The sequence below is a fragment of the Myotis nattereri genome (assembly GCF_964212035.1).
Source record: "Myotis nattereri genome assembly, chromosome: 16".
In the NCBI taxonomy this organism is placed as follows: domain Eukaryota; kingdom Metazoa; phylum Chordata; class Mammalia; order Chiroptera; family Vespertilionidae; genus Myotis; species Myotis nattereri.
The window spans coordinates 20,533,101-20,557,928 of NC_138091.1; the positions used below are offsets into that span (position 1 = coordinate 20,533,101).

Consider the following 24,828-nt stretch of genomic DNA (forward strand, 5'->3'; position numbering starts at 1 on the left):
TAGCGCCAGGGGACCGCTAAATGTGGGAGGGGGTTTCATGTGTGGAAATGCCTTCTTCAGAGGGAGGACTGGATTGAAAAGATGGGAACAGACAACAGCATTTCCTCTTGCCACATCGTTATCCACAGCACACTCCTCACTCTACTCCCTTGTGGTCCATTCTGAGACTGTGGAGTGAGGCTTGCGGGGAATGAAGTACAGGAGCCAGGACCTTTGCTCAACTATTTTCTAATGGCAAAATATTTCATATTTACATAAAAAGTATGAATATATGTAATAAAAATGCATACACCCACCACCCAGCTTAAGAAAAGTCACTGTCTGGCCAGTGTGGCTCAGTGGTGGAGCATCGACCTATGGTTTGTTTGATTCTCCTCTATGAGGGCACATGCCCGGGTTTCAGGCTCAATCCCCATGAGGAGGCAGCCAATTAATGATTCTCTCTCATCACTGATGTATCTATGGCTCTCTTCCTCTCCCTTCCTCTCTGAAATCATTAAAAACATATTTTAAAAAATAATAAGTCACTGATTCATTTGGAGGGCTCTCTGCATACCCATTATCCCTTTTTCTCCACACCTGGGAGATAATCCTTCTCAAGCTGGTGTGTGCTATACTCTTTCATAAACTATAGCATTTATTTTCTCTCTTCCTTCCTCTGGAGCAGCGACATCCAATAGGACCTTGTGCAATGACGGAAATACCTGCACTGTCCAATATGCTAGCCACTAGCAACAACTGAGCACTTGAAATGTGGCCTGTGCAAGTGATAAACTAAATGTTTAATTATTTCTAATTTTAATTAATTTCAATATAAACTGAAAAAAGTGGCTCATGGCTACTGTATTGGACAGTGAAGCTTCAGAACAGTCTGTATGTGCCCAAGTGCCCCACAAGGATGAGGGCTTTGTTATCCTCACTTCTGTGAGTCTAGAACAGCCGTGGGCAAACTACGGCCCGCGGGCCGGATCCAGCCCGTTTGAAATGAATAAAACTAAAAAAAAAAAGACCGTACCCTTTTATGTAATGATGTTTACTTTGAATTTATATTAGTTCACACAAACACTCCATCCATGCTTTTGTTCCGGCCCTCTGGTCCAGTTTAAGAACCCACCGTGGCCCTCGAGTGAAAAAGTTTGCCCACCCCTGGTCTAGAACCATGCCTGGGAAATAGCAAGTGCTCAGTAACTAAGTCAACGACTGAATCTTTGCAGCAAGCCAGTTATGTAAGCACTAGTAGCCCTGTGCACAAATCCGTGCACCAGTAGCTTGCCAGCTCGCTGCTGCCCTCCTGTAGCTCCCCCGCTTAACGCCCGCCCCGCCCCCCCGCCCTGGCGTCATAGTTTGCTGCCCTGCCCGCTCCTGTAGCTTTCCGCCACCTACTTGTAGCTCACTGCCCCACCCTCCTGCTGATCTGTGATCCAGTCATTACCTGGTCGGTCGGTACGCTTCATGGCGTAACAACCATTTGCATATTACATCTTTATTATATAGGATTGTTCCCATTTCCCAGTTGGGATCACCGAGGCCCAGGGTGATGTGACTTGAGAAGGCACCTGGTAATAAGTGGCCACTCCAGGATCTGGGCCCTGCTCTTCCTGACCTAAAGCCTATACCCTTAACCACTTGGAAAGGGGCTTCCCTGAGCCTCTCCCTGTGCTGTCACTTGAGGAACAGGAGGCAGCTCCTCCAGGCCTTCTCTGTGCACCTCCCTCACGTGCAACTGCAACACCAGCTCCACTGTTCTCCAGGCATCCTGCTTTCCTTCTGCCCAGGCAGCAGTGTGACCTTCCCCAGCACCTAGGAAACCGAGCTCCCAAAGCCGCAGACAAGTACAGTGGAAATGGAGACAGCAGGAAGAAGAAAGGAGTGGGGTGGCAGGGTGAAGAAACCGGTGCTTTGTGTAGGCAGGGAGGGTGGCTGAGACAGTGCTCACTCCGACTGAGGAAGAGGCATGGATTTTTCCTATGCTTTTATTTATGAAACGCTTATTGAACTGATACAAAGTTAGTGTCTGGCAGCAGGATGCTGGAGGGAGTCAGTGTGCGGCTCCTACCCTCCCCACTATGGGGGCTGAAGCCAGGAGTGGCTCCATCCTTCTCTCCACCTTGGCAGCAATGGGCTGGGAGAGGCCCTGGGGCAGAGGAAGGGAGAGATGGGAAGGCTTGCCCCAGGAATCCTGGCAGGAGTTTCGCGTCTCCTCTGTAGCAGTGGTTTGAATTGGACTGGAGGGAAGGTGAACTTTTCTGGGACCCTCTCCTGCCACTCAAGCCCAGGGCTGGGAATGCCCTCTTTGGCTGATTCTCAAGAAAGGGTCCTCTGTCCATTCTGCCATCCCTTTCAGAGATGCTGCTCGCACGGGTCTCAAAGGGCACTGCCCTCAGTCCTCCGGGGCAGGGAGCCAGACCTGGTGGAGCTGGTGACCTCTTCTGGCTGGAGCCCCGGCTATGTCCACACTTCTAGGGGCATCACACCTTCCTTGCTACTCAGTGGGGGCAACAAAGACTCATCCTCCAGGAACTTGAGGGGAAAGTGGACCAGATGGCCCTTGACCAGGGTGAGCTCAGACCGGGCCAAGGGAGGGCTGACGATGGCTAGGGGCTCCACAGCCACGTACTCCCGGAGTGTCCGCAGTGAGCGTGTGGCATTGGTTGGCAAGCAGCGGAAGATCTGGGAGGGAGGGGGGACAGAGAAGCCAGTAAGACTTGGGGAGACTTTGTCAAGAGCCCAAGCTCAGCTAAGCTGGAAGCCCACATCCCCATACCAACCCTGAGCCACTGAATCCCATGATATGCCCCCAGAGTCTCATGTGCCTTCTGAGTATGGCTGTGTGGTGGGGCTTCTCTCCATCCCACTCTGAACAGGATAATCCATGACCTCCCCTCCCCCGACACGCACGCACACACACACACCCCAGTCCACTCCCCGAAGCTCCCACCTGCTCATAAATATTGGCATTGCTCTCAGCTGTGTCTTGCCACAACTGGAAGAAGTCATCACTGATGGGGTCTCGGAGATCCAAGTCTGGCCGGGCATCCGCCCCAAGAACCACGCTGCATGAGAAAGGGGTCCCAGCAGGACCAGATTAGGATCCTCAGAGAGCCTGAATACCAGGAAAGTCATGCTGTGCCTACCCAGGTCATTCAAAGTGGATGCAATGCTAAACAGTAAAATAGTATCAACGAGCCTTCATGTGTCTCTACTTTGGTGACTACGATGTTTTGAAAAACATACCAAATTAGTTTTAAAGTATTTTTTTCTCAGTTTTTGGTACCCCTACTTTGCTGGCACCCCAAACTTGTTTAGTGTGCCTATTGGGAAACCCAGTAGTATGCCTAAGCAATCCTCCCACCTCCTCAGAAGGTAGATCCCCCTCCCCCTCCTGCCACACCCTGTAGGGCCCACCCAGGCTCTACCTGAAGCAGTGCTTCCGCAAGCTCAAGGCAAACCTGCCCGCCTGGTACTCCACACCGTCCATGAGGGACGGCTCCATCTCCGTGTCCTCGATCAGCACGGCCAGCTCGCTGTCCCGCTTCCCCAGCAGGCTCCGGTCATTGATGTTTGCAGAGCCTGGGGTGGGTGCAGGACACATTGGGCCTGTCTGAACCCAGGGTGACCCCCTTCACCCCGTCACCTCTACCAGAGCACATGCCTGTGGGCAACACGCCTTCTTTGGCCTCCAGCCCCAACTGGGCCTCCCTTCACCCCGTTGCCCTTCACGCCTCTCCCACCCGCTCTTGCTGCCAGGGACTCAGACCCAGCACTGACCGATGATGACTGTGCGATCGTCAGCAATGAGCATCTTGCTGTGGATATAGATGAGCTCTGAGACTGGGTGCCCACCCAGCTCTCCGTGTGTGCGGAGCCCACAGATAGATATATAGTCCCGCCACGCTGTCCCCACTGAAAGCGAGAGATCGGGGGAGGGGGGTGAGATGACAGGTGCCTTCCATGTGCATATGGAGCCCTGGCCCATCCACCTCCTCGCTTCAGAGCCCAGTCTATACACTTCTCCCTCCAGGGAAAGACCACCTGTGGTCTCAGGGCAGCAGCCCCAGAAGCACACAGGAATAATAGACTCCTTCCCCCACCTGGGTCTCCAGGTCCCCCATCTCCCCCTCCCAAGGGGTCCAGGGCTTGAACCTCCAGCCCCCAGAACTCACTGGCTGCTTTGAGGCGATGTAGGATTGAATATTCCCCTCGACACAGGGTCCTGAGGGAAAAGAGTGGGGGAGAGAAATAAAGGCTGGAGGAGGGGATGGGGGATGTCTGGAGAGAGGAAGACAAGACCTCAAAGGTCTAGTGGGAAGGGATCGGGATAGGATCAGGTGGGGGCAGGGTGAACGGGGCCATGGAGACCCCATAGAAGGGCACCTGTACGTGAAGTGCAGAATGGCCTGGATGGAGTTCCCACCACCTGTGGAGATGTCACCTTCAAAACCGGGAAGCAGGGGCAGAAGCACGTAGACTCGGAAGCATTGCCCTTGCCTGGGAATTGGGGAGAGTCAGAGGTGTGATTTCTCCCCAAAGCCCCGCCCCTCCAGTTGGGCTTAAACCACGCCCTCAGTTCCCCCCACCTGCCAGTCCACCTTACTTGTGGGCCTTCAGGATTCTGTCCACAATCTCATCGCCCACCTTGTTCAGAACCGTCCGTCCATCTGAGCAGCTAATGAAGAACTGATTCTGGGGCAGGGACCAAAGAGATATCAGCAGCCAAGCCCCTGCCCTGCCCTCAGCTCCCGGCTGCCATCCCCATCTCCAGGCTCCAGGCCTCAGCCCTAGGCTCCCGTTTTCCCCCAGGCCCAGCTATTCCAGCCCATCAGCACCGATCTGCTGACATCCTGTCTCTCTCCTGGGATATCCCTCCACTCTCTCTCCTCCCACCCCCCTGCCCAGTACCCCCCCCCCCCAGTCAGACCTCAATGTAGAGGAAGTGCTGGCTTTCCCTGATGGTGTGCAGGTAGGCATTGAGGATGGAGTTCTCCAAAGTCCCCGCTGACCAGCGGTCCACTGACCGCAAGACCTGGGGGAATGGCAAATATGAGGTGGTGCCTGACCCCAGGGTGGGTGGAGTCTGGAGGGCTCTCAGCTCAAGGAGAGTGGGCTGAAGGGAGGGGAGTGGAGACAGGTTGAAGTCAGTCCGGCCTCACCTGCACGGTGGCACACTGCCCCCCTGGGAGTGTGAAGGGGAGCTGGTGTGCAGTGCTGGTGGACTTGGGCAGCAGGTAAGGGTACATGGGTGTCTTGTACTTGGCCTTGGTAGTCTGAGGGGGAGGAATGGCAGTCAGTGGGAGGTGGCAAGCTGCCCCTGGCCCGCTCCCAACCTCCAGCATCCACAGGAGGGAGGGACACCTTGGTGAAGTTCCAACGCTGGATGAAGTGCCGGGCCAGGTCTCGGGCAGGTGGGCCGTGGACAACCACTCCAACGTCCCGCCATGGCATCCGGGCTGTGGTCGCCCTGTCAATGAAATCTGGGGATCCCAGAAGAGAGGTCAGGGATGGTTCCTTGGGGACACTTGAGGCAGGGAGGAGGAGCAGCTGACCAGAGGAAAGGCTGCATTATTCTTGACGCATCTTGTCCCATTCTCAGTCACAGCCCAGACTTTTGCCCCTGCTCCCAGCTCTCGGGGACTTTGGGGGAGGGGACCCTCACCATCAAAAGGCCGGTCCAGCTGTACCCAGTCCTTAGTGATAAGATTGCTGTAGTCCTTGCCCAGCCAGAAGAGTTGGTTGTGAGAGAAATCTGGGGTGGCTGTAGAGTCTGAGCACGGGTTGGGAGGCTGTGAGGGGAACACACCCAAGCCATGGGCAAGGAGAGGTCATGGGGCCATACAGAGCCAGGGCCAAAGAGAAGAGAGGAACACTGAAAGAGTATGAGACAGGGACAGAGACACAGAGTAAGAATGAAACAGACAGTCTGACTTCCCAGCCCTCCCCTTCAGCTGCACTTCCTAGAGGAATTGGGGTGGCGGGTGGGAGTGGTTAGTGGAAATGAGGGGAAAGGCTGGAGCTGGGAAGGGGTATAGATTTAGGTTAGCTGAGTTTGGGGGTGTTCAGGAAGACCGTGGGGGATTACCTCTGGGGCAGCTGATTCGGAGGAGTCTCCAAGGTCAGTCAGTCGGTAGTGCAGGTCATCCCAGCGGCCATAGGCGAGATCCAGCCCTCCCAAGAAGGCCACAGCTTGGTCCACCACCAGTAGCTTCTCATGATGGGCCCACAATGTCACATGGTCTGGGTGACGCATCACCTGGAGCAGGTATGGAGCAGTTCATGAGGGTGGGCTTAGGCGAGAGAAAGACAAGAGGTAATGTTGGGAGGGAAGTGGAAAGAGAAGGATATGATGCTTAAGGAAAGGGAGGGTTGAGAGGATGGGAAGGGTGGTGAGGAGGGCTGTATGTGGGAAGGGTCTCTGAGGTGTGAGTCACCTTTATGTTGGGGTGCAGCAGCATCAGAGCCCTCTTGCTATAGCCACTGTTGATGCTCAAGGCCAGCTCCACTTCCTTAAACAGTAGTACGGACACACGGACACCCTCCTCCTGGTGGTGCACAAGGTATCATATCCTAATGCCTCTCTCAGAATGGCCCCTTTCCACCTTCCCAAACCCTTCCCCTGGCTCAGGATTCCTGAATGTCCCCCTGCCTGGCCTGGAGAACCTCGATGCTCTGCCACTTACCCGGCTTTGATGCTTGCAAAGCACTTAGCAATGGGTGAGCAATGCATTCACTCATTCATCCACCTATATACCTACCCACCTATCTATCACTATCTATCCATCCTCCCAACCATTTGTTCATCCTCTGATCTACTGTCTATCATTCATCCAACTATTCACCCACCTTCCTATTGATCCACCTTTCCAAACTCAAATCCTTCCATATATCTCCCTTTCCATCATTTACCTATCTATTTGCCCACCCACTCTCCATCATGGTAGACATTGTGCCTTGTACTGTAACTAGTGATATTAATCAGTCCAATGGGAAATAGACATGAACACCCCCAGGTAACACAATAAAGTACAATGGGCACTGGGAGGGCAGTCTATACCAGGTAGAGGAGCATGAAGAGGGAGGTGTCAGTTCTTCTTAGGGAAGAGGAGGAGGAGGTGATGTTTGCCGGACACTGAGCCAAGATGGGCATGTTTCCTCCCCTTGAAGCCTTGGATTCCTATGTTCCTTCATGCTTCCGTCCCTTCTAGCCAATCCCACCACACCTCCCCTCCAGCCTGACCACTCTCCTCACCGCCTTTTTCTTGAGCATAACGTCCAATCTCCAGTCATCTGAGTGGGCTGGACGCTTCAGGTAAATCTCAGGACTCAACCTAGGATTCAGGGAAGGGGTTGAGGAGGGTGAGCTAAGCCCCAGACAACCAGCCAAACCTCCCTTTCCACTCCCTCCTGGGATCCATAGTTGATCTGTCATAGGCCCTATCCCAAACCTTCTTGCTTGGGCTTTTCCCCCACGTACCACCAGTCTGTGATGAAAATCTCCTCTTGAGCTCGCAGGATGGCATCTGCCACAGCGGCAAAGTAACCTGCCCCATTCACAAACCTGGGGGGAGGCCAAGCCAAGGAGGTCAGGGGAATCAGAAAGCTCTGGAGAGTGAAGACCAGAGGATAGTCATGGGTCAGAGGTGACAGCAGGGTCATAGATCAATAGTGATCAGAATGGTCAGATGGTATCAGATATATGAAAGTGGGATAAATTTGCCAATATGAGCAAAAAAAATTAAAAATTAGGAAAGACAATAAAGTAAGGAAAATGACTAAAGATTGTGAAGATTAATACATCACACATAAAGATTTCCAACAAAGGATACCAACCAACTGAAAAGTGAACAAAGAATAAGAACAGTTCACAGAGGAAATTATAATGATCCTATATAATAAAAGGCTAATATGCAAATCGACCAAACAGCAGAACAACTGGTTGCTATGACACTCACTGACCACCAGGGGGCAGACACTCAGTGCAGGAGCTGCCCTCTAGTGGTGAGTGCTCTCCCACAGGGGAAGTGCCCCTCAGCCAGAAGCCTGGTGAGTGCAGTGGTAGGCGGGAGCCTCTCCCGCCTACCACTGCAGACAGGTGGTAAGGAACAAGGGGTCCCGGACTTCGAGAGTCCCGGACATCCCCCAAGGGGTCCCAGACTGTGAGAGAGGGCGCAGGCCAGGCTGAGGGACCTCCCCACCCCCAGTGCACGAATGTCATGCACTGGGCTTCTAGTCAAATATAAGAAAAGATATTCAGCTTCACTAGTAAGCAAAAAAACTGGTATAAAGTGAAATAACATTTTTTAATTCACTAAATTGGCAAAAATTAAAATCACTGGTAACATTTAATGTTAGCATATGAGGAAGTGAGTATTCTCATAGACTATGGATACATTGGTTATAACCTTTTTAGATGACAACTTGGCAGTATCTATCTGAATGTTAGATGTACATATGCATTAAAACCATTAAATTCACATAGTAATTCTATTTCTAGGAATATATCCAATTAAATGCTTGTGCAAAGATTATGTTCATTGCGGCATTACTTACAAGAATGAAAAATGGGGAAAATGTAAAAAATGGGGCCTGGCCAGTGTGGCTCAGTGGTTGAGCATTGACCTATGAACCAGGCGATCACGGTTCGATTCCCAGTCAGGGCACATGCCCAGGTTGCAGGCTCAATCCCTGGTAGGGAGTGTGATCAATAACTCTTTCTCATCATTGATGTTTCTATCTCTCTCTCCCTCTCCCTTCCGCTCTCTGAAATTAATAAAAACATATTTAAAAAAGAAAGTAAAAAATGGGGAAAAAACCTAAACACCTAATCTCTAATACATGTATTAAGTGAAAAAATGTCACAGAAGAGAGTACATGATCTCATTTACATTAAAACAAAATGTAACAAATAAGAATATGAAAATATGCAGAAAAAAATCTGGGAGGATAAATTTCAAATTGTTGCCAGGGTTACTTCTGAGGTGAAAAAAGGGATTGTTGGGAGGATGTATAGGGAAGAAGTAAGGGCTGGGGGGGGGGGGGGGGGCGGGGAGGGGGATAAAGGATTATGCAGCGAGTGGGAACTTTAATTTTGTTAACGTGTTTGACTTTTATTTATTTATTTTAAATCCTCATCCGAAGATATTTTTCCATTGATTTTTTTTTCTTTTATAAAAAAATACATTTTATTGATTTCAGAGAGGAAGGGAGAGGGAGAGAGAGATAGAAACATCAATGATAGGAGAGAATCATTGGTCAGCTGTCTCCTGCATGCCCTGCACTGGGGATCGAGCTCACAACCTGGGCATGTGCCCTTGACCGGAATTGAACCAGGGACTCTTCAGTCTGCAGTCCGGCGCTCTCTCCACTGAACCAAACCGGCTAGGGTTGCATTGACTTTTATTTTTATTTATTTTTTATTTTTTGCATTGATTTTTAGAGAGAGTGGGAGGGAGAGGGAGAGACAGAGTGAAAGAAACATCAATGTGAGAGAGAACTGAGGTACATGGCCTTGACCAGAATCAAACCCGGGACCCTTCAGTCCGTGGGCCAATGCTCTATCCACTGAGCCAAACTGGCCAGGGCAACGTGCTTGACTTTTTAATAACATTCTAGTATGATGGTTAACAGCAGGGTCTTAACCTAGCCTGCCTGGATTTGAATCCTGGTGCCACTGCTTACAAGGTGTGTGACCCTGGGCCAGTTACCTAACTTCCCCTTGCCTCGGTTTCCTCATCTGTAAAATGGAGATAACTATACCTGCCTTGTAGGGCTGTTGTGGCGATTCAGTAAGGTAATACATATAAAACACTTAAAACAGTTCCTGGCACATAGTAAGTGCTACATAAGTACTAGCTATGATTATTCTCAAGTTAAAAACAAATCTCAACACCCCTCCCATCCTTCCATGACTGCCCCCCCTGCCTATCATAAATGTCAGCCTCCTCAGCTTAGTATTCGGGCACAGGACAGGGGGTGCCGACTCCCAGGCTCTTCTCTGGCCACTCCTCCTCACTCCGCAACAACGGTCAGACCAGTGGTTCCCAAACACACCAGGCTATTTCTAGCTTCTCTGCATGGACAGCCCTTCTCCATTTTCTTTATCTTGCTCAGGCAAGCCTCAGGGTCACTGCCTTCTGGAAGCACAGTCCTGACGTTCCCATGCTGGGGCAGACCCTGCTCCTCTCCTGTATCTACCAGCAGCATGGTGAGCTCCCATTGTTTTGTGAATGAATCACCGACTGAACTCTTATTCCTGGCACTGGACATGGCATCTAGTAGTGCTTAGGAAATGTTTATAAATAAAATGAATAAATCAGAGAGATTTGAAGAGATCATAGAGAACAGAAAGTCTGGTCAGTGTGGTGAAAGGGGGTTTACAAGATCACAGGAGGTCAGATTGTTCAGGGATCAGAAGAGATTACCAAGTTTAAGGGTGAGAAATATCAGAGGAGCCCTAGCCGGTTTGGCTCAGTGGATAGAGCGTTGGCCTGTGGACTGAAGGGTCCCGGGTTCGATTCCAGTCAAGGGCATGTACCTCTCGGTTTCAGGCTCCTCCCCAGCCCAGGCCCTGGTCAGGGTATGTGCAGGAGGCAACCAATAGATATGTTTCTCTCACATCAATATTTCTCTCTGTCTTTCCCTCTCTCTTCCACTCTCTTTAAAAATCAATGGAAAAATATCCTCGGGTGAGAATTAAAAAAAAAAAAGAAGAAATATCAGAGGAGAATTAGAGAGATCAGTGTGTTTAAAGAGGTCAGGGGTTGGAGAGATTCAAGAAGTCAAAGAGGGAGGTTACTGAGGTCAGAAGGGGTTAATGGAGATAAAAGAGAATCAAAGACTCCACACCAAGGGGGTCCAGAAGGCCACAGAAGGCACAGAGCTCAGCAGGCGCATCAGTGTCTTACCACCGAGCCAAAGTCCCAGGCCGGGGTGGAGCGTAGCTTTCATGCCGGTGCAGCTGCAGGAAGTCTCTGCCCGGGCCCTGGGCCAGCTCAGTGATTTCCTGGCCCCACCACCGGGCCTGCCGGTAGCTGCTGCACTTGAGAATCAGGGACCTGGACGGGAACAATGAGACCGACCACAACCCTCACCCTCAGTACCTCTGGTCTGGCCGGAAACCTCCCCACTTTAGCTATCATATTTTCCCCACTTCCTGCCTTAGTCCCTAAATCACGGCTCCATAGGGACAGGGCATATATCTGCCTTATTCGGTTGGGTTCCTGGCACCTAGTATTATGTCAGGCACACAGGTTTGTCCAATGAATAAATGAATGAACAGAGTGCATTTCTTTTACATCAAGAGTCCCTCCCTCGCCCTGACTGGTTTGGCTCAGTGGATACGGCGTCAGCCTGCAGACTGAAGGGTCCCAGGTTCAATTCCAGTCAAAGGCATGTACCTCTGTTGGGGGCACATCCCCAGTAGGGGGTGTGCAGGAGGCAGCTGATCGATGTTTCTCCCTCATGGATGTTTCTCTCTATCCCTCTCCCTCCCTTTCTGTAAAAAAATCGATAAAATATATTTTTAAAAAAGGAAAAAAAAAGAGTCCCTCCCTCAAGCTTACACTCAGCCCCTTTCTCTGGGCCTACGCTAAGAGCAATCCCAGGCATCTGGCTAGAACGGTTCCCTGGTTCCAAATCCAGGCCAGCTCCAGGGGCATGGACATGCCTTCCCTTCTTCCACGGGCTCTTCCACAAAACTCCCCTCAGGGCCCTCGGCTGGCTATTGACTCACCAGGCGTCTGTCCACACCAGAGAGGTCTTACCTGTGGGAGGTGTCGATCCGGACTCCATAACGCGTCTCTGTGCTCCTTTTCCCCACCTGCACGCCGAAACCAGGGTCGAAGAGCTGAACAAACGAGATGGTGCCTGTCTCGAGGCACATGTAGAGCAGGAAGGAGTCCTTCACCACCAGCCACCTGGAGCAGAAGGGCTCTGTCTGTTCCTCCCTGCCCCTGGGACCTCCTTCCTCATCCCGACCCAAGGCCCAGCTGCTCCACCCCAGGCCTCACCTCTTGGACCAGCGATAGCAAACTTGGTCTCGGCCACAGCAGGTAAAGCCAGGAACACGGTGGCCACCGGAGCGCTTCCGGATCACCCCTTCCCTGTGGGAAAAATCAGGAAGAGATGCTGGATGGGGAGCCCAGACCCCCAGCCCAGCCTTCACTTCATCCCCCATTCTCAGGCAGTGATTCAGACACAGACATTTTACAGGTGCCTGGGTGAGGGGTGTCAGACACTTACAGTCCTTTGGATCCAAGCTCTGGGATAAAGGACAGCTGACTGACTTCCAGGAACTCCGTCTGCAGAAGAAACAGGCTCAGAGGACAGACTCTAGTTTTCAGGCCCTACTGACCGCAGTCCTCTGCCCCATGGGGGTCTGATTATCCTGCTCCTCCTAAGAAGACCCAGGCAGCCAGCCCCTGAACCTTACCATGGCATGGTAGTTGCGGTAGAAAGACATGGTCAGGAGGCGGTTGAGGTAATTCTCCAGGTATTTCTGAAGTAGAAATGGGAGACAGAGACAGATGGGACCAGAGCCGCTTGCACACCAACGCCTTCCCCGAGGGCCTGGTGTGTGGTCGCACCTGTTTGCTGGATGCATGTCTGGTGGAGCCCTCAGGACCTGCCCGGGGTAGAGAGGGCATCTCTCTGTCGGCTGCCTCTCGGGCTGGAGGATAGGGAATAGCAAAGCTGTGGAAGGGATGGGGTGAGGGTCAAGTAAGAGCTGGGAGGCTGAGCACCTGGGTTCCTGAAGCACTAGAGATGGGGCCTTGGAGAAAGGAGACCTAGAGGCTGGCAGGAAGGCCCCCCTATGCTGAGAATGGAGATAAGAAATGGAGTCCGACCAGTGTTGCTCAATGGTTGGGCATCCACCTATGAACCAAGAGGTCAAGGTTTGATTCTGGGTCAGGGCACATGCCCAGGTTGTGGACTCGATCCCCAGTAGGGGGCGTGCAGGAGGCAACCGATCAATGATTCTCTCTCATCATTGACGTCTCTATTAAAAATATATTTTTATTGGTTTCAGAGAGAAAAGGAGAGGGAGAGAGATAGAAACATCAGTGATGAGAGAGAATCATTGATCAGCTGCCTCCTGCATGCCCCCTACTGGGGATGGAGCCCACAACCCTGGCATGTGTCCTTGACTGGAATCAAACCTGGCACCCTTCAGTCCACAGGTTGACACTCTATACACTGAGCCAAACTGGCTAGGGCAAAAATATTTTTTATTTTTTAAAAAGAAAGAAATGGAGGAGGCTGCCAAGGGCATTTTGGGCATCCAGCCCGGCTAAGATACTGGCACAGAACCATGGACTGAGAGAGCTGAGCAGGGAAGGTTTCCTGGTAACCAGGGTCAGGGGAGAAGGCTCAGTGGTGAGTTGGGGAAGGAAAGCCCCTGAGGGAGGAGAAGTTGGGGTCTGGGGGGGAGACTAGGCAGAAGGACTGATGGGGGTCGGGGGGCAGTGACAGCTACCACAGGGCGAGGTGCGCCTGCCCTTCACAGGAAGCAGTCTGGTCCTCCCTCACCGAGCCAGAGGGAGCAGACTCATCAAGACTTTGTGTCTCAGGAGGTCCCGGTGTAGCTCCTGGAAATGTCGGAACTTCTTCTTGGTTGTCCAGGTAAAGTCCCCATGAGTCAAGCGGACAGAATACAGAGTGCAGGTTCCCACCTGGGGGTGTGAGGAACTGAATGGATATTCCCTGGTTGGGCTGCAACCCCCAACTCTGGCCAGTGCTCCCTTAACCCTCCCCCCCCCCCCCATCCTTTGGTCCCAGTCCAGCTACCTTGGATCCACTGGTATATCTTTCAGTGCCCACCACTTGGGCGATGACAGGAACCCCAGGGGCAAACACTAAGGGGTGCATTTTCAGAGGCTGAAGGTCATAGATGGCCAGAAAGGGGTGCATCCGATCAGCTGGGAGGAAAGAAAGTGGAAGAGTGTAGACCCCAGGAGGTCTCAGCCCCCTCCCCCTCCTCTCCCTGAGCGCCGTGCTCCTGTGTACCTGGGTCCTCTCCCTCCCTCAGAGTGTCCACCTCATCGGGCTCCATCTGTAACTGGCTGGAGTCCAGGTCGCCCCCGGAAGAGAAGAGGCTCTCTGGGCTAGCCGCCATCCTAGGAGTAAGGGGAAACCTCAGAGAAATGATCTGCCCTGCAGAACTGCCCCTCCTATCTCACCCCCAAGGCTCTCCACTTCCCACAGGTCCCCTCTTCTTACCCACCCGCCTAGCTTCCCATAACTCCCGTCTCCCTGATTGCGGCCTCATCACCTGCAAACCCCCTCCAACCCGCCTGTAACATCCATCCCGACCCCAGTCCTTCATCCAGGACCCCTGGATCCCGCCTCCTGCTCTGTAAGCAGGGCGTGCAGCCAGGAACACCCAGTCAGGCCCCGATATCGCTGAACTGGGGCAGAGCAGAAGCCAGGGAGAGGGGCCCCGGGGGCGCCAGGGGACTCGGGCTAGGCCAGCCGGGCTGGGAGGGGGAATCCCTGCGGGAAAGAGGAAGTTACGCGCTCTCCGCCTGGCAGGGAAACCCCAAAATCTGAGAGTGCGGCTGAGTCAGGAGGCTCCGCAGCCCGGGCTCATGCCGGACCCCGCCCGACTTCCTGGGCCCCGGTCCTCCGCGCTCCCCTCCCCGGACCCCTTCCTCGGGCAGCCCGAGCCAGCGCCGCCGCGGGGTCGCGAGCAGACGGAGCAGAGCTGAGCCGGAGCGGGAGCCCCCACCCCAGCGATCTCGGGCCGGGCGGCGCTCGGGGCCTGCCCTGGGGGGCGGGACGGCCCCCGCCTCACCTCCGCGCGATCCTCTTCGGGTCCGCCCCGCCCCCGCCGTCCTGCGCGCCGCCCTGGGCCGGGGGCTCCTCTGTTCTGCGGGGCTGCGCGCCGGCTCCGTGCGGCGGTCGGGCGCCGTCAGCCGGTCCGTCCGTCTGTCCCGCGCCGTCGGTCCGGGTGTGCCCTGCTGCCGCCCTGTGGGCGCTCGACGCGGCGCACCGCACCTCCCCTTGGCGCGGCCCCCGGGCGCTTTCCGGCCCCAACGGAGACGCGCCTCCCGGTGGGGACCTGCGGCTGTTCCTTCCCGGGCGGGCAGTGAGCCACACCGGATACCTCCCGGCCGGCGTTTGTAGATGGGAGGGGAGATAAAAGGCCCGAGGGATGGTGGCCATAAAGTCAATGTACGCAGGCTTGCATTCTTTCATTCATTCAACAGTTTGTGCGCACTTGCTCCCGCCAGACGTGAAGCTTACAGAAGTGAGCGAGACAGTCGCGGGAGCTGCTGTCCTGGAACTTACAGCGTAGGAGGAAACAGGAACATGTTCAGGTTGTAAAGGACAATCTATTTCAAAACACTTGAAAACAGATTTATCTCTTCTTTGGAGGGACGTTTGGGTTGTTTCTAGTTTTTATCTCTTGTGAATAAAGCTCCTGTAACGTTCCTGTGTACGTCTGTGTAGATACATGTTTTCATTTCTCTTGGGTAAATAGCTAGGAGGGGAGTTGCTGGGTCATAGGGTAACTGTGCTTTAACCTTGTAAGAAACTGCCAAGCTGTTTTCCAAAACAGTTGTCTCATCTGACATTTTCAGTTGCTCCTCACATGGCCAACATTTGATGCTGCCAATCTTTGCAGGGCTAGCCATCCTAATATGTAAAGTCATACATCACTGTAGTTTTATTTGTATTTCTCTGATTATTGATGATGTTGACCATATGTCATGTGCTTATTGGCCATTTGTAGATCTTTTGTAAAGTGTCTGTTAAGTCTTCACTAAGTTTTTTTTTTTTAAATCACGTTGTCTTATTATTGAATTGTAGGAGTTCTAGATATATATTTGGATACAAATCCTCTATCAAATATATGCATTGCAAATATTTTCCTCTAGAATATGACTCGTCCTTTTAAAATAATGGTGCCTGCCCTAACTGGTTTGGCTCAGTGGATAGAGCATCGGCCTGCGGACTCAAGGGTCCCGGTTTGATTCTGGTCAAGGGCATGTACCTTGGTTGCGGGCTCATCCCCAGGAGGGGGTGTGCAAGAGGCAGCTGATCAATGTTTCTCTCTCATCAATGCTTCTAACTTTCTATCCCTCTCCCTTCCTCTCTGTAAAAAATCAATAAAATATATTTTACAAAAAAAATAAATAAAATAAAATAATGGTGCTTTTTAAGGTTGCGGGTTCCATTCCCGGTCTGGGCACATACAAGAATCAACCAATGAATACATAAATAAGTTGGACAACAAATCAATGTTTTTCTCCCTTCTGCTCTCTAAAAAAAAAAAAAAAAAAAAAAATCAATAAATAAATTTTAAAATAAAATAATGGTGCCTTTTAAAGAGCAGAAGTTTTTTATTTTGATTAATTGGTGGTATATAGGCTATATTATTTAGCAATAAAAGTGCATAAAATATAAAATAGTGCACTCACCTTGGAAAAGGTTCTTCAAACTGTTAAGCATAGAGTCATCATATGGCCCAACAATGCCACTCCTAGATATATACCCAAGAGAACTGAAAACATGTCTACACAAAAACTTGTATATGAATGTACATGGTAGTATTACTCAAATAACCCAAAACTAGAAACAACCCAAATGTCCATCAACTAATCAATAGATACACAAAATGTGGTTTAATCTCTACAGTAGGATATTATTCAGCCATAAAAAAGAACAGTGTCCTGATACGCTACATGGATGAATCTTGAAAACATGTTAAGTGAAATAAACCAGACACAAAAGAACCACATTGTGTATGACTCTTTTGTATGAAATGTCCAGAAGAATAAATCCATAGCTATAGAAAGTAGATTAGTGGTTGCCAGTAGCTGGGGAGAAGGACAGGGGAGTGACTGCTAATGGGTACAGACTTTCTTTTGAGGGTAATGTTATAAAATTGTTATAAAATTGGTTGTGATGGTTGCCCAGCTCTGTGACTACACTAAAAACCACTGAATTGTACACTTTAAAAGGGTGTTTTTTATTTAATAAAGTTTTATTTTTCCAAATGTACAGCTGGTGGGACCTGTTGTTCATGCATCTTCGCCAGCAGCTGGGGCGTCCCCACCCTCAGTGTTTCTGGTACATGACCTGAGCTCTGTGCTTTGAAACTAATTTAATAAGTTTACTTATTAAATAAGTAAAATAGTTTAATAAGCTTACTAAGGAGCTCCTAGGGCTGTCCTGACAAGAGTCAAGGTTATAAGCTTATAGTTGGAAACTTCCTTACAGAGTTTGTCATAGGTTGCTTTGTCAAATGAAGCTGGGCTATTGAGCTTGTCCCCCAACTTTCGCTTTGGGTCACTTCTTTTTGGCCTCGCCCCCAGATTTGTTCACTGGGTCTTTGTCTTTCTTGGCCAACTTTCTGGCATTTTTCTTCTTCTTGTCCTCTTTGGCAGCACAGGGAAGCTCAAAGAGCAGCTGTTACCACTGCAGCCTTGCTAAATGCTGGACAGAAGGTTAAAAAGGGTGAATTTTATGATGTGTGAATTCTCTCTTAATAAAGCCGTTGATACCAAAAAAAAAAACACAACAAACCAAACTGTTAATGCATGCAACATGAGCGAATTTCAAAACCATGATGCTGAAAGAAGTCAGACACAAAAGAGTAATACTATATGCTGCCATTTATAGAAAGTTCTGAAACAGGCAAAACCGATCTACAGTGGTGGAAATCAGATCAGTCGTTGCCTGTGGCAGGGGGTGGGGAAAAGACTGACTGAAAGGACATGTAAGGGAACTCTGTGATGCAATGTCCTGTGTCTTGATTGGGGTGGTGATTACATGGGTGTATATACTTGTCAAAACCCATAGAACTGTACACTAGGATGTGTGTATTAAATTATGTGTAAATTTTTACTTCAGTAAATACAGTTAATTTAAAAACAGAAAACAGGCTTCTGTCTCAGTCAGGCAATATAGTCAGCAGTGCTTCCCAACCCTTCTCACCCACCTCATAAGGGAATACTCTAGTGCAGCTTTACTAAAGGGCATTTAGAGTCCTTGTCTAGGGTGGACCTGCGGCTCCCAGCCCAGGCTCTGGGCACCTTCCCTGCCTGGCTGAGGCTTCAGAGCCTGCCAGGGACATGCTTGGGAAGCTCAGTGTGGTGGCAAGCAAAGTGGACTCTGGAGTCAGACTGATGGGAGTGAGGGTGAGTTCCTGCCCTGCTGAGAACTGCCGTGTGCCTTGGGCAAGTTACGGAGTCTCTCAGTGCCTCTGATTCCTCGCCTCTAAAATCAGATAGTAATAACACTTGCCTCAAAGGAACACAGACATGATAAAGATAACATGTGCAAGTCCGTAGAATCTACCTGGCACAGCATAATTAATCAATTACAACTCATTATCTTCATAAAAGGGGACAACAGCTACTGTATCATTTAATGAGAACATAATATTTCCCTGACTGGTAAAGTTTCCTGTTCTAAATAAAATAAAATTAAAATTAAAAAAAGGACTATTCTTTAAAACTTTACATCTTGGGAATTCTCACTTGAAAATACAAATGGGTCCCCAGCAGTGTACCGGCTGGCACCAAGATGTCCAGCATTGCTGTAGTGAATTTTCACTGCACCTGTATGTCCCAGCCCCTCTGCGTGTCTCTGCCATGCCACCCATCTCAGTCTCCTGCTTCTGCACAAGCTTCAAGAGAGCCCCCAAATTAAGAGGGCACAAAAGGACAGGTGTTTGAGTGGGGTGTCCCTCCACCCCTTCCCTCCACCCTCTTCTCCCCCTTCCATCTCCTGGCGCCTCTAATCACCAGGCGGTCGGAGGCTAAGTGGTAGTTTTGCCCACAGTGGGGCTTGGAAACCACACCCCTCCTCCTGGGGCCCTCCTGGCCATTCCCAACACCCTGGTCTCCTCCACTGTTGAGATGGGTCTCAAGGGGGCATGGTGTTTCCCATGGTGTGTGTGCCGGAGACAGCGGGGGACTGAAAGAGGAGCAGGTATGGGGAAAAGGAGGGGGCATCAGGAAGCTATAAACTGCACTGGAAGAAAGGTAAATGCTTAACCCAGTGAAGGGAAAAGGATAGTCTGTTTCCCTGGATGGGAGGTGGGTCTATGACTTCCCCACAGAGCTGGCTAAATACTTTGTAGGGCCCAATGCAAAATGCAGAGGTGGGACCCTATATTAAAAAATGATTAAGAATTTCAAGATGACGAGAGTAGAGGAGTACACCCAGCATGGGGTCCTTCTGAGTGTGGGGTCCTTTGCAACTGCACAGGCCTGCTCTCTCAAGGACTCCTCTCCCTCTCCCTGCTGATGCCACCAACATTCACCCAGGACCCTCAGATGTCTTCCCTGGCCTTTTTCCTCCTCACTGAGGGTTGTGGTGTGGGGGTAAAAGGGATCCAGACTCACAATTCCCTTCTTCTTTCAATCTCCCTTTTAGGTCTGGATCCAGCTGCCCCTCCAGATCCAGATCCCAGCCCAGTGACAGCCCCCATCATGCCTGAGGGAGGGATGCCCTCCCTAGGGTCTAGTGCCTACTTCAGCAGGAAAGCCCGGCTCTCCTTCCGCCACCAGCTGCATGACATAGCATCAGCCAATGACTCTACCATTTGAAGGGGACAACCAGGGGCTGAACCTCTAGGAAGCCTTGGCAACCTTCCTTCCCCCCTGCTTCTCAGTGATTCGTTTCTGGCTCCCCCACGTCCCTCGTGATCTTCTCATTAAATATATTCAGAGTTGCCAAATGTTCTGTGTATGTGCATGTATGTTGGGGTGGAAGAGTAGATGGGGAGTAGACTTGGTTAGGGGGCTGAGGTGGGAAGTGCAGAATTGGGTGGGAGTGGGGAACATAGGAGTGGTCAATATGGTGTAGCTGATCTAATGAAGAGCCCGCTGTGGCTAGCTGCAAGTTTGCTGAAATCAAACTGCAGAGTTGAGTGTGGTGAGAGCAGTTTGCAGAGGTTGGGGGCTAGGCAGGACAGCAGATAGGGCTGTCATGTTCATTCACTGTCCACTCCCTACTAGGCACTGAGGACATATCAGTGAACAAGCAGAAAGAATTCTCTCTTCTCACTGACCTTACTTCCTAATAGAGGAGGTAGACAGTAAGTAAACAAGGAAACATGATAATATGAGATAGCAATAACTGCTGCTATGAAGAAAATAAAACAGGGTAATATGGAAGAGGTGGTGGTGGGGGGCTGTTTCTTAAATTTCAGGTGGTTAGGGAAGGCCTTTCTGATAAGGTGCCATTCAGAGCTGAGACCTGAATGATGTGTCAATGTAGGCTCATCAACTGTAAAAAGTGCACCACTCAGTGCAGGATGCTGATAGTGGGAGATGCTATGCATATGTGGGGGGCAGGAAGGTATATGGGAAATCTCTGTATCTTCTGGTCAATTTTGTTGTGGACCTAAAACTGCTCTAAAAAATAATTTTTTAAAAAATCAGTGGAGTAGTCTTAGGTAAAAAAACAAAACAAAACACCAGTAACTATTAAGTGCAAAACCTCTTAGGTTCTAGGGGAAAAAGCCAGTGACTGGAGTGGCAAGATTGAGGGAAACTGCTGAGTCTTCTAGGCCATGGTAAGGGGTTAAAATAGCATTCTAGATGGAATGGTAAGCCACTGAAGAATTGTGAGCAGGGAAACAACATTTCACTTACAATGAAAGATTACTTTAGTTGCTGTACCTGGAAAAAGACTGGAGAAGATCAAGTATGGAAGCAGTAAGGCCATGTAGGGGAGGGTGTTGCCATCCTCCAGGCAAGAGATGAAGATGGCTTGGCCCATGGCAGCGCAGTGAGAGGCAGACAGATTCTACAGGTACTTTTGGAGAGTTTTAGGACTTACTGTTAGACTGAATGTGGAGTACACAGGGAAGAAAGGAATCAAAGATGCCCTAAGGCAGGGAGGACCAGAACAGGTTTGGCAGGAAAATCAGAAGTTCTCTATTGGTTAGTTTAAGTTTGAAGTACACGTTTGAGGACAGAGATCCTTTTCTGCTTTTTCACTTAATCAGATACTATCCCTCTACAGGGCAGGATTATATTCTAGAACAGTTTTCAAATGTAGCTTATTCAGTTCCCTGGCCCATAGTGGGGAGAAAAGAAGATTGGGACAGGATTAAGAATGTTGGTCACTGTCAATGAACACCACTTTGCTCACTTAGGGCCCTGGCTTGAGTGGAGACAGCCACGGAGGGGCCAGAATCCACTCTCTGCCTCCCATCTAAGGGGCTGAAGGCCAACATATCACTATACTCCCCATGGGAACGGTGGCTTCTAGAACTGGGCTACCGCACTCTCTGTGGCTGCCCTCTCCCACCCAATGTCCATCTGAAGCTCCAATTGCAAACACCTTTCTCCCAAAAGCCAAGGAAGTCACACTGCTGCTCCTGACAAGATGAGGTGACAGAGGTGAGTTTGGAGAGAGGAGACCATGAGCCTGAGTCAGAGGAGATCTGGAGTCCTTCTGGCTTTAGAGCCAGTAGCCTCCCATGATGACAGGCAGGAGGCAGGCTAAGGGGAGGAGACCTTAGTCTCAGTCAGAATACGGGGTTCTACCTCGGGCTTGAACAGGGGTCGGTATAGGATCATTTGTTGGTGGTTCCGCATAAACTACAGTCTGGTGTCACAAGGACCTGGATCTAGTAGAAGAAAGGAAATGTGGGGGAAGGTGGCCTGAAGAGTCTGAAAACCACCCCTGTAAAGGCTCCTCTCTAATGCCCCCAGAGCTCAGAACAGTGGCCTGTACAAACTGTAGTGGTCCAGACAAGTTCAGGCTTGAAGTAAAAAAAAAAAAAAAAAAAAAAAAAAGAACCCCAAAGCACACCGACTCTTTAAAAAATTTTATTGAATTTTGGGTCAGTATGGGATGTCTCTTACTGTACCCTAGAATCCCAGGGTTCAGGGAGGCGGTAAAGTGGCAATGGAGAATTTGGGAATCTGGTCTCCCAAGAGTACCTGCCGCTCTACCCCTGATTCTGATATGGATGCCAGACGGATCACCCCTCCACTGGAGCCATCCCTCTCCATGGCCAAAGCGAGAGCTGTGGATAAAAAAAAGTTGGGGGTCAGAGTTGGCTGCTGGCATCACTGCAAGGAATGATGAAAATTGGACTGGCGTGGGTATGGGGGTTGAAGCTCACAGGCCCAGAAACCCGTTCTCACCGTTAGCAGTGAATTGTAGACACTCTTCCTTGGTCATACCTTCCCGGTAGGTAGCATCGACATAGCCATAAATATAGGAGCTTCCAGAGCCTCCAATGGCAAAGGACTGTCTTACCATCATCCCCCCCATGGGCACCGAGTACACCTGCCAGGTGGAGGGAGGAAGAGAGTCATCAGTTGTACCCTCCTCACAACACATGTCCATTCACCTGTCCATTGTGGGACTGATCTGGGAAGAGTTAATAGTGAGGTAGAGGCTGCAAACAGAAAATGGCTGGGGTGGGGAGAAGATCAAAGGCATGGCCCCAAGACTCCCGGGGTGGGGAGTATCTGACCTGCCCTCCTTCTTGGGAGTCCCAGCCTGCGACGATGATTCCTGCCATCAGGTCTTCGCGGTATCGGTAACACATTTCCTTGAAGAGGCTGGCTGCAGTGTGGACCAGAGGCGGCTCGTTCAGCTCAATGCTAGAAGACGAGGGGAGTCACAGGGAAGGCATGATCAGGACCTAGAAGTCAGACCATCCCAGCTCCCTTCACATACTTGTTTCTTCCCAGCCCACAAGCACCTGTGGAAACCAAGCTGATAGGTAACAGCATCAGCTACAGCCTGGGTATCAGCTGCAGAGCCTGAGCGGCAGCAGAAGATACGATCGTGAATAGGGGTTAGCTTGTCAGTCACCCGGTTGGCGATGTAGGACCTGCAGAATGACAGGATCGTGAGGGAAAGGACCCCACTTGTCTCCCACCTCCATCCCATCATTGTCTACTCCCTCTGGCCTCAGGAATAGGGCGTCCTCTACTTCCTGTTCTCATCCAAACTGAAGCAGTCTGGAGGACAGACTTCTGCAAGAATTTCACCTACGGGTGAGCGGCAGAAGCTGGAACAAATCCTTATCTCCAGGGAGGGGAGAAACCTCCCCCTCCCGCGGCTGAGTGCGGAGGGTAAGGATGGGCTGGCAGGCATGGAAGGAAGAGAAAGACAGGAAGACCTTTCCCACGTCCGTCGTGAGCTCACCCCGTGGTTGTTCGGGAATCGGCGCCCAGAACCACGCCCCCGTCAAACTGAACGGCCATGATAGTGGTCTGGGAAAGAAGAGAAAGGGGTGAGTCCACTGGGCCTGTTCGCATTCTCCAGCACAAGCAATGATCCCCCTCCCAGCCCCTAGAGTACGAGGGACCCACTGTCAAGTCTCAGAGGGGCCTCAACGACCCGCAAAATATCACAATTCCAACCCTCAAATCCCCACAGGCTCATCCCAGCCTTAGCCTGTGTCACGCACGTTTCCAGAACTCCACACTTCCGCCTGCCTTCCGCGTCCTACCACCACGCACCCTCGGGACACCTCGCCCTCGGCCTCCAGCACATCCCAGACCACCTCCCGCCCCCGCCCCCCAGGCCTCCCAACGCTCCCAGGCCTGTCCTCCCATCGCATTCAGACGTGCGCACACCTCCTGAACCCCGAGTCCTTCCTCACCCCTGTGGAGACCTCCCGGTTTTCCCAGTCGGGGGTCATGGCCTCCGGCCCCCAGGCTGGAGCCGGACCCGCTCCTCTAGCTACTAAGGTGGCCGCCATCTTTCTCCTCTGGTGCTGCCACAAAGCAACTGTCGTAAAGCGCTCTGTCACTCCCTTTAGTCGTGCTCCGAGGCCTTCTGGGAGCGAAGCTGGGCCGCGGTTGACGGCAGAAGGAAAAAGAAATGTGGAAGGACGTTTCTTTTGCGACAGTGAACGCTTGACGGCAGCGTGGCAGGCAAGTAAGCAAACAAAAATACCCCCCCCCCCCAAAACAACAACAACAACAACAACAACAAAAAACCACAACCTAGTCGGCAAGGGCTGTGCTTCCGATTGGATTGTGCAGTACTGATATAGCTGATTGGGGTTACAAATCAAAAAGTCTTCAAGTGCATTCCTGCCGTGCTTGCGAGAACATTGTGGAACGGTTTGAGGCCGTGCCCTGCTGCGTCCGGAGCAAGGTTATAGAAGTTTCAGACATTGCCTGCTCCCTTCCAGGTCCCAGCGTGCTGGACACTGGACCTGCACTGTCCCGTGGTAACCATTTGCCACATAGGGTTGAACTTAAGTGTAATTTTAAGTTCCGTTTTCACTTGCTCCAACCACGTTCCAGGTGCCCATTAGCGACACGGGGCAAGTGCCACTGGACTGCAGTGCAGGTCACACAACAGTCATGTACTTGCAGAAAGCGTTTTGGGCTTTTGATCATATCCTGAACAGCCTCACAGACACTGACAAGAAAGCTCAGGGAGCCCTGGCCGGTTTGGCTGGGGATAGAGTGGACTGAAGGGTCCCAGGTTCGATTCGGGCCAAGGGCACGTGCCCAGGTTGCAGGCCTGATCCCTAGTGCAGGAGGCAGCGAATCAGTGATTCTCTCTCTCATCATTGATGTCTCTATCCCTCCCTCTCCCTTCCTTTCTGAAATAAATAAAAATATATTCAAAAAAGTAAAAAAAAAAAAAGTCTTCAAGGCAGACTTGAGCCTCTGACTTACAGACAGCACACTATGTCTTCATTTCTCTTAGGTATGTATATACCTGGTAGTATATACAGTGCCAGGCGTGGAATTGCTGGGTCATAAACTCACTGTTCAACATTCTGAGGAATGGACAACTGTTTTTCACAATAGCTGTCCCATTTGACATCCCTACCAGCCACATAACAGGATTCCAGTTTCTGTACATCGTCACTGATTGTTGTTGCGT

General features: G+C 50.9%; 3 protein-coding genes across 6 annotated transcripts; 1 reads left to right on the forward strand and 2 right to left on the reverse strand.

Annotated features, from left to right (window-relative positions):
- Positions 1 to 1,942: 1,942 nt before the first annotated feature.
- PLD2 (phospholipase D2) lies at positions 1,943 to 14,107 on the reverse strand (the record flags this gene model as incomplete). Of its 2 annotated transcripts, XM_081110713.1 has the most annotated exons (24): positions 1,943 to 2,670; positions 2,939 to 3,053; positions 3,417 to 3,570; positions 3,769 to 3,903; positions 4,164 to 4,213; positions 4,375 to 4,488; positions 4,595 to 4,683; positions 4,919 to 5,023; positions 5,151 to 5,264; positions 5,353 to 5,471; positions 5,654 to 5,780; positions 6,077 to 6,247; positions 6,426 to 6,536; positions 7,244 to 7,322; positions 7,469 to 7,552; positions 10,899 to 11,048; positions 11,757 to 11,909; positions 12,003 to 12,095; positions 12,235 to 12,293; positions 12,425 to 12,490; positions 12,579 to 12,684; positions 13,522 to 13,664; positions 13,780 to 13,910; positions 13,999 to 14,107. In XM_081110713.1, the coding sequence occupies 24 exons, from the start codon at positions 14,105 to 14,107 to the stop codon at positions 2,446 to 2,448; spliced, it is 2,802 nt and encodes a 933-aa protein (XP_080966839.1). In that variant the 3' UTR covers positions 1,943 to 2,445. The 2 variants fall into 2 exon arrangements, with proteins under 2 accessions (XP_080966839.1, XP_080966838.1); XM_081110712.1 differs by lacking the exon at positions 10,899 to 11,048 and having other exon boundaries at positions 7,469 to 7,594.
- A 684-nt stretch (positions 14,108 to 14,791) lies between these two features.
- LOC308532310 (uncharacterized protein C17orf114) lies at positions 14,792 to 19,651 on the forward strand (the record flags this gene model as incomplete). 2 transcript variants are annotated; one of them, XR_013996972.1, is made up of 2 exons in its annotated part: positions 14,792 to 15,311; positions 19,381 to 19,416. XR_013996972.1 is itself a non-coding variant. In XM_081109693.1 (2 exons), the coding sequence occupies 2 exons, from the start codon at positions 18,861 to 18,863 to the stop codon at positions 19,551 to 19,553; spliced, it is 246 nt and encodes an 81-aa protein (XP_080965819.1). In that variant the 3' UTR covers positions 19,554 to 19,651. The 2 variants fall into 2 exon arrangements, 1 of the variants encoding a protein (XP_080965819.1); XM_081109693.1 differs by lacking the exon at positions 14,792 to 15,311 and adding an exon at positions 18,861 to 18,933 and having other exon boundaries at positions 19,381 to 19,651.
- A 2,121-nt stretch (positions 19,652 to 21,772) lies between these two features.
- Positions 21,773 to 23,726, reverse strand: PSMB6 (proteasome 20S subunit beta 6). 2 transcript variants are annotated; one of them, XM_081108879.1, is made up of 6 exons: positions 23,585 to 23,726; positions 23,125 to 23,192; positions 22,676 to 22,807; positions 22,445 to 22,574; positions 22,110 to 22,254; positions 21,773 to 21,988 (listed from the first exon to the last, which is right to left on the reverse strand). In XM_081108879.1, the coding sequence occupies exons 1-6, from the start codon at positions 23,681 to 23,683 to the stop codon at positions 21,846 to 21,848; spliced, it is 717 nt and encodes a 238-aa protein (XP_080965005.1). In that variant the 5' UTR covers positions 23,684 to 23,726; the 3' UTR covers positions 21,773 to 21,845. The 2 variants fall into 2 exon arrangements, with proteins under 2 accessions (XP_080965005.1, XP_080965006.1); XM_081108880.1 differs by having other exon boundaries at positions 21,803 to 22,008; positions 23,585 to 23,712.
- Between the last annotated feature and the right edge of the window lie 1,102 nt (positions 23,727 to 24,828).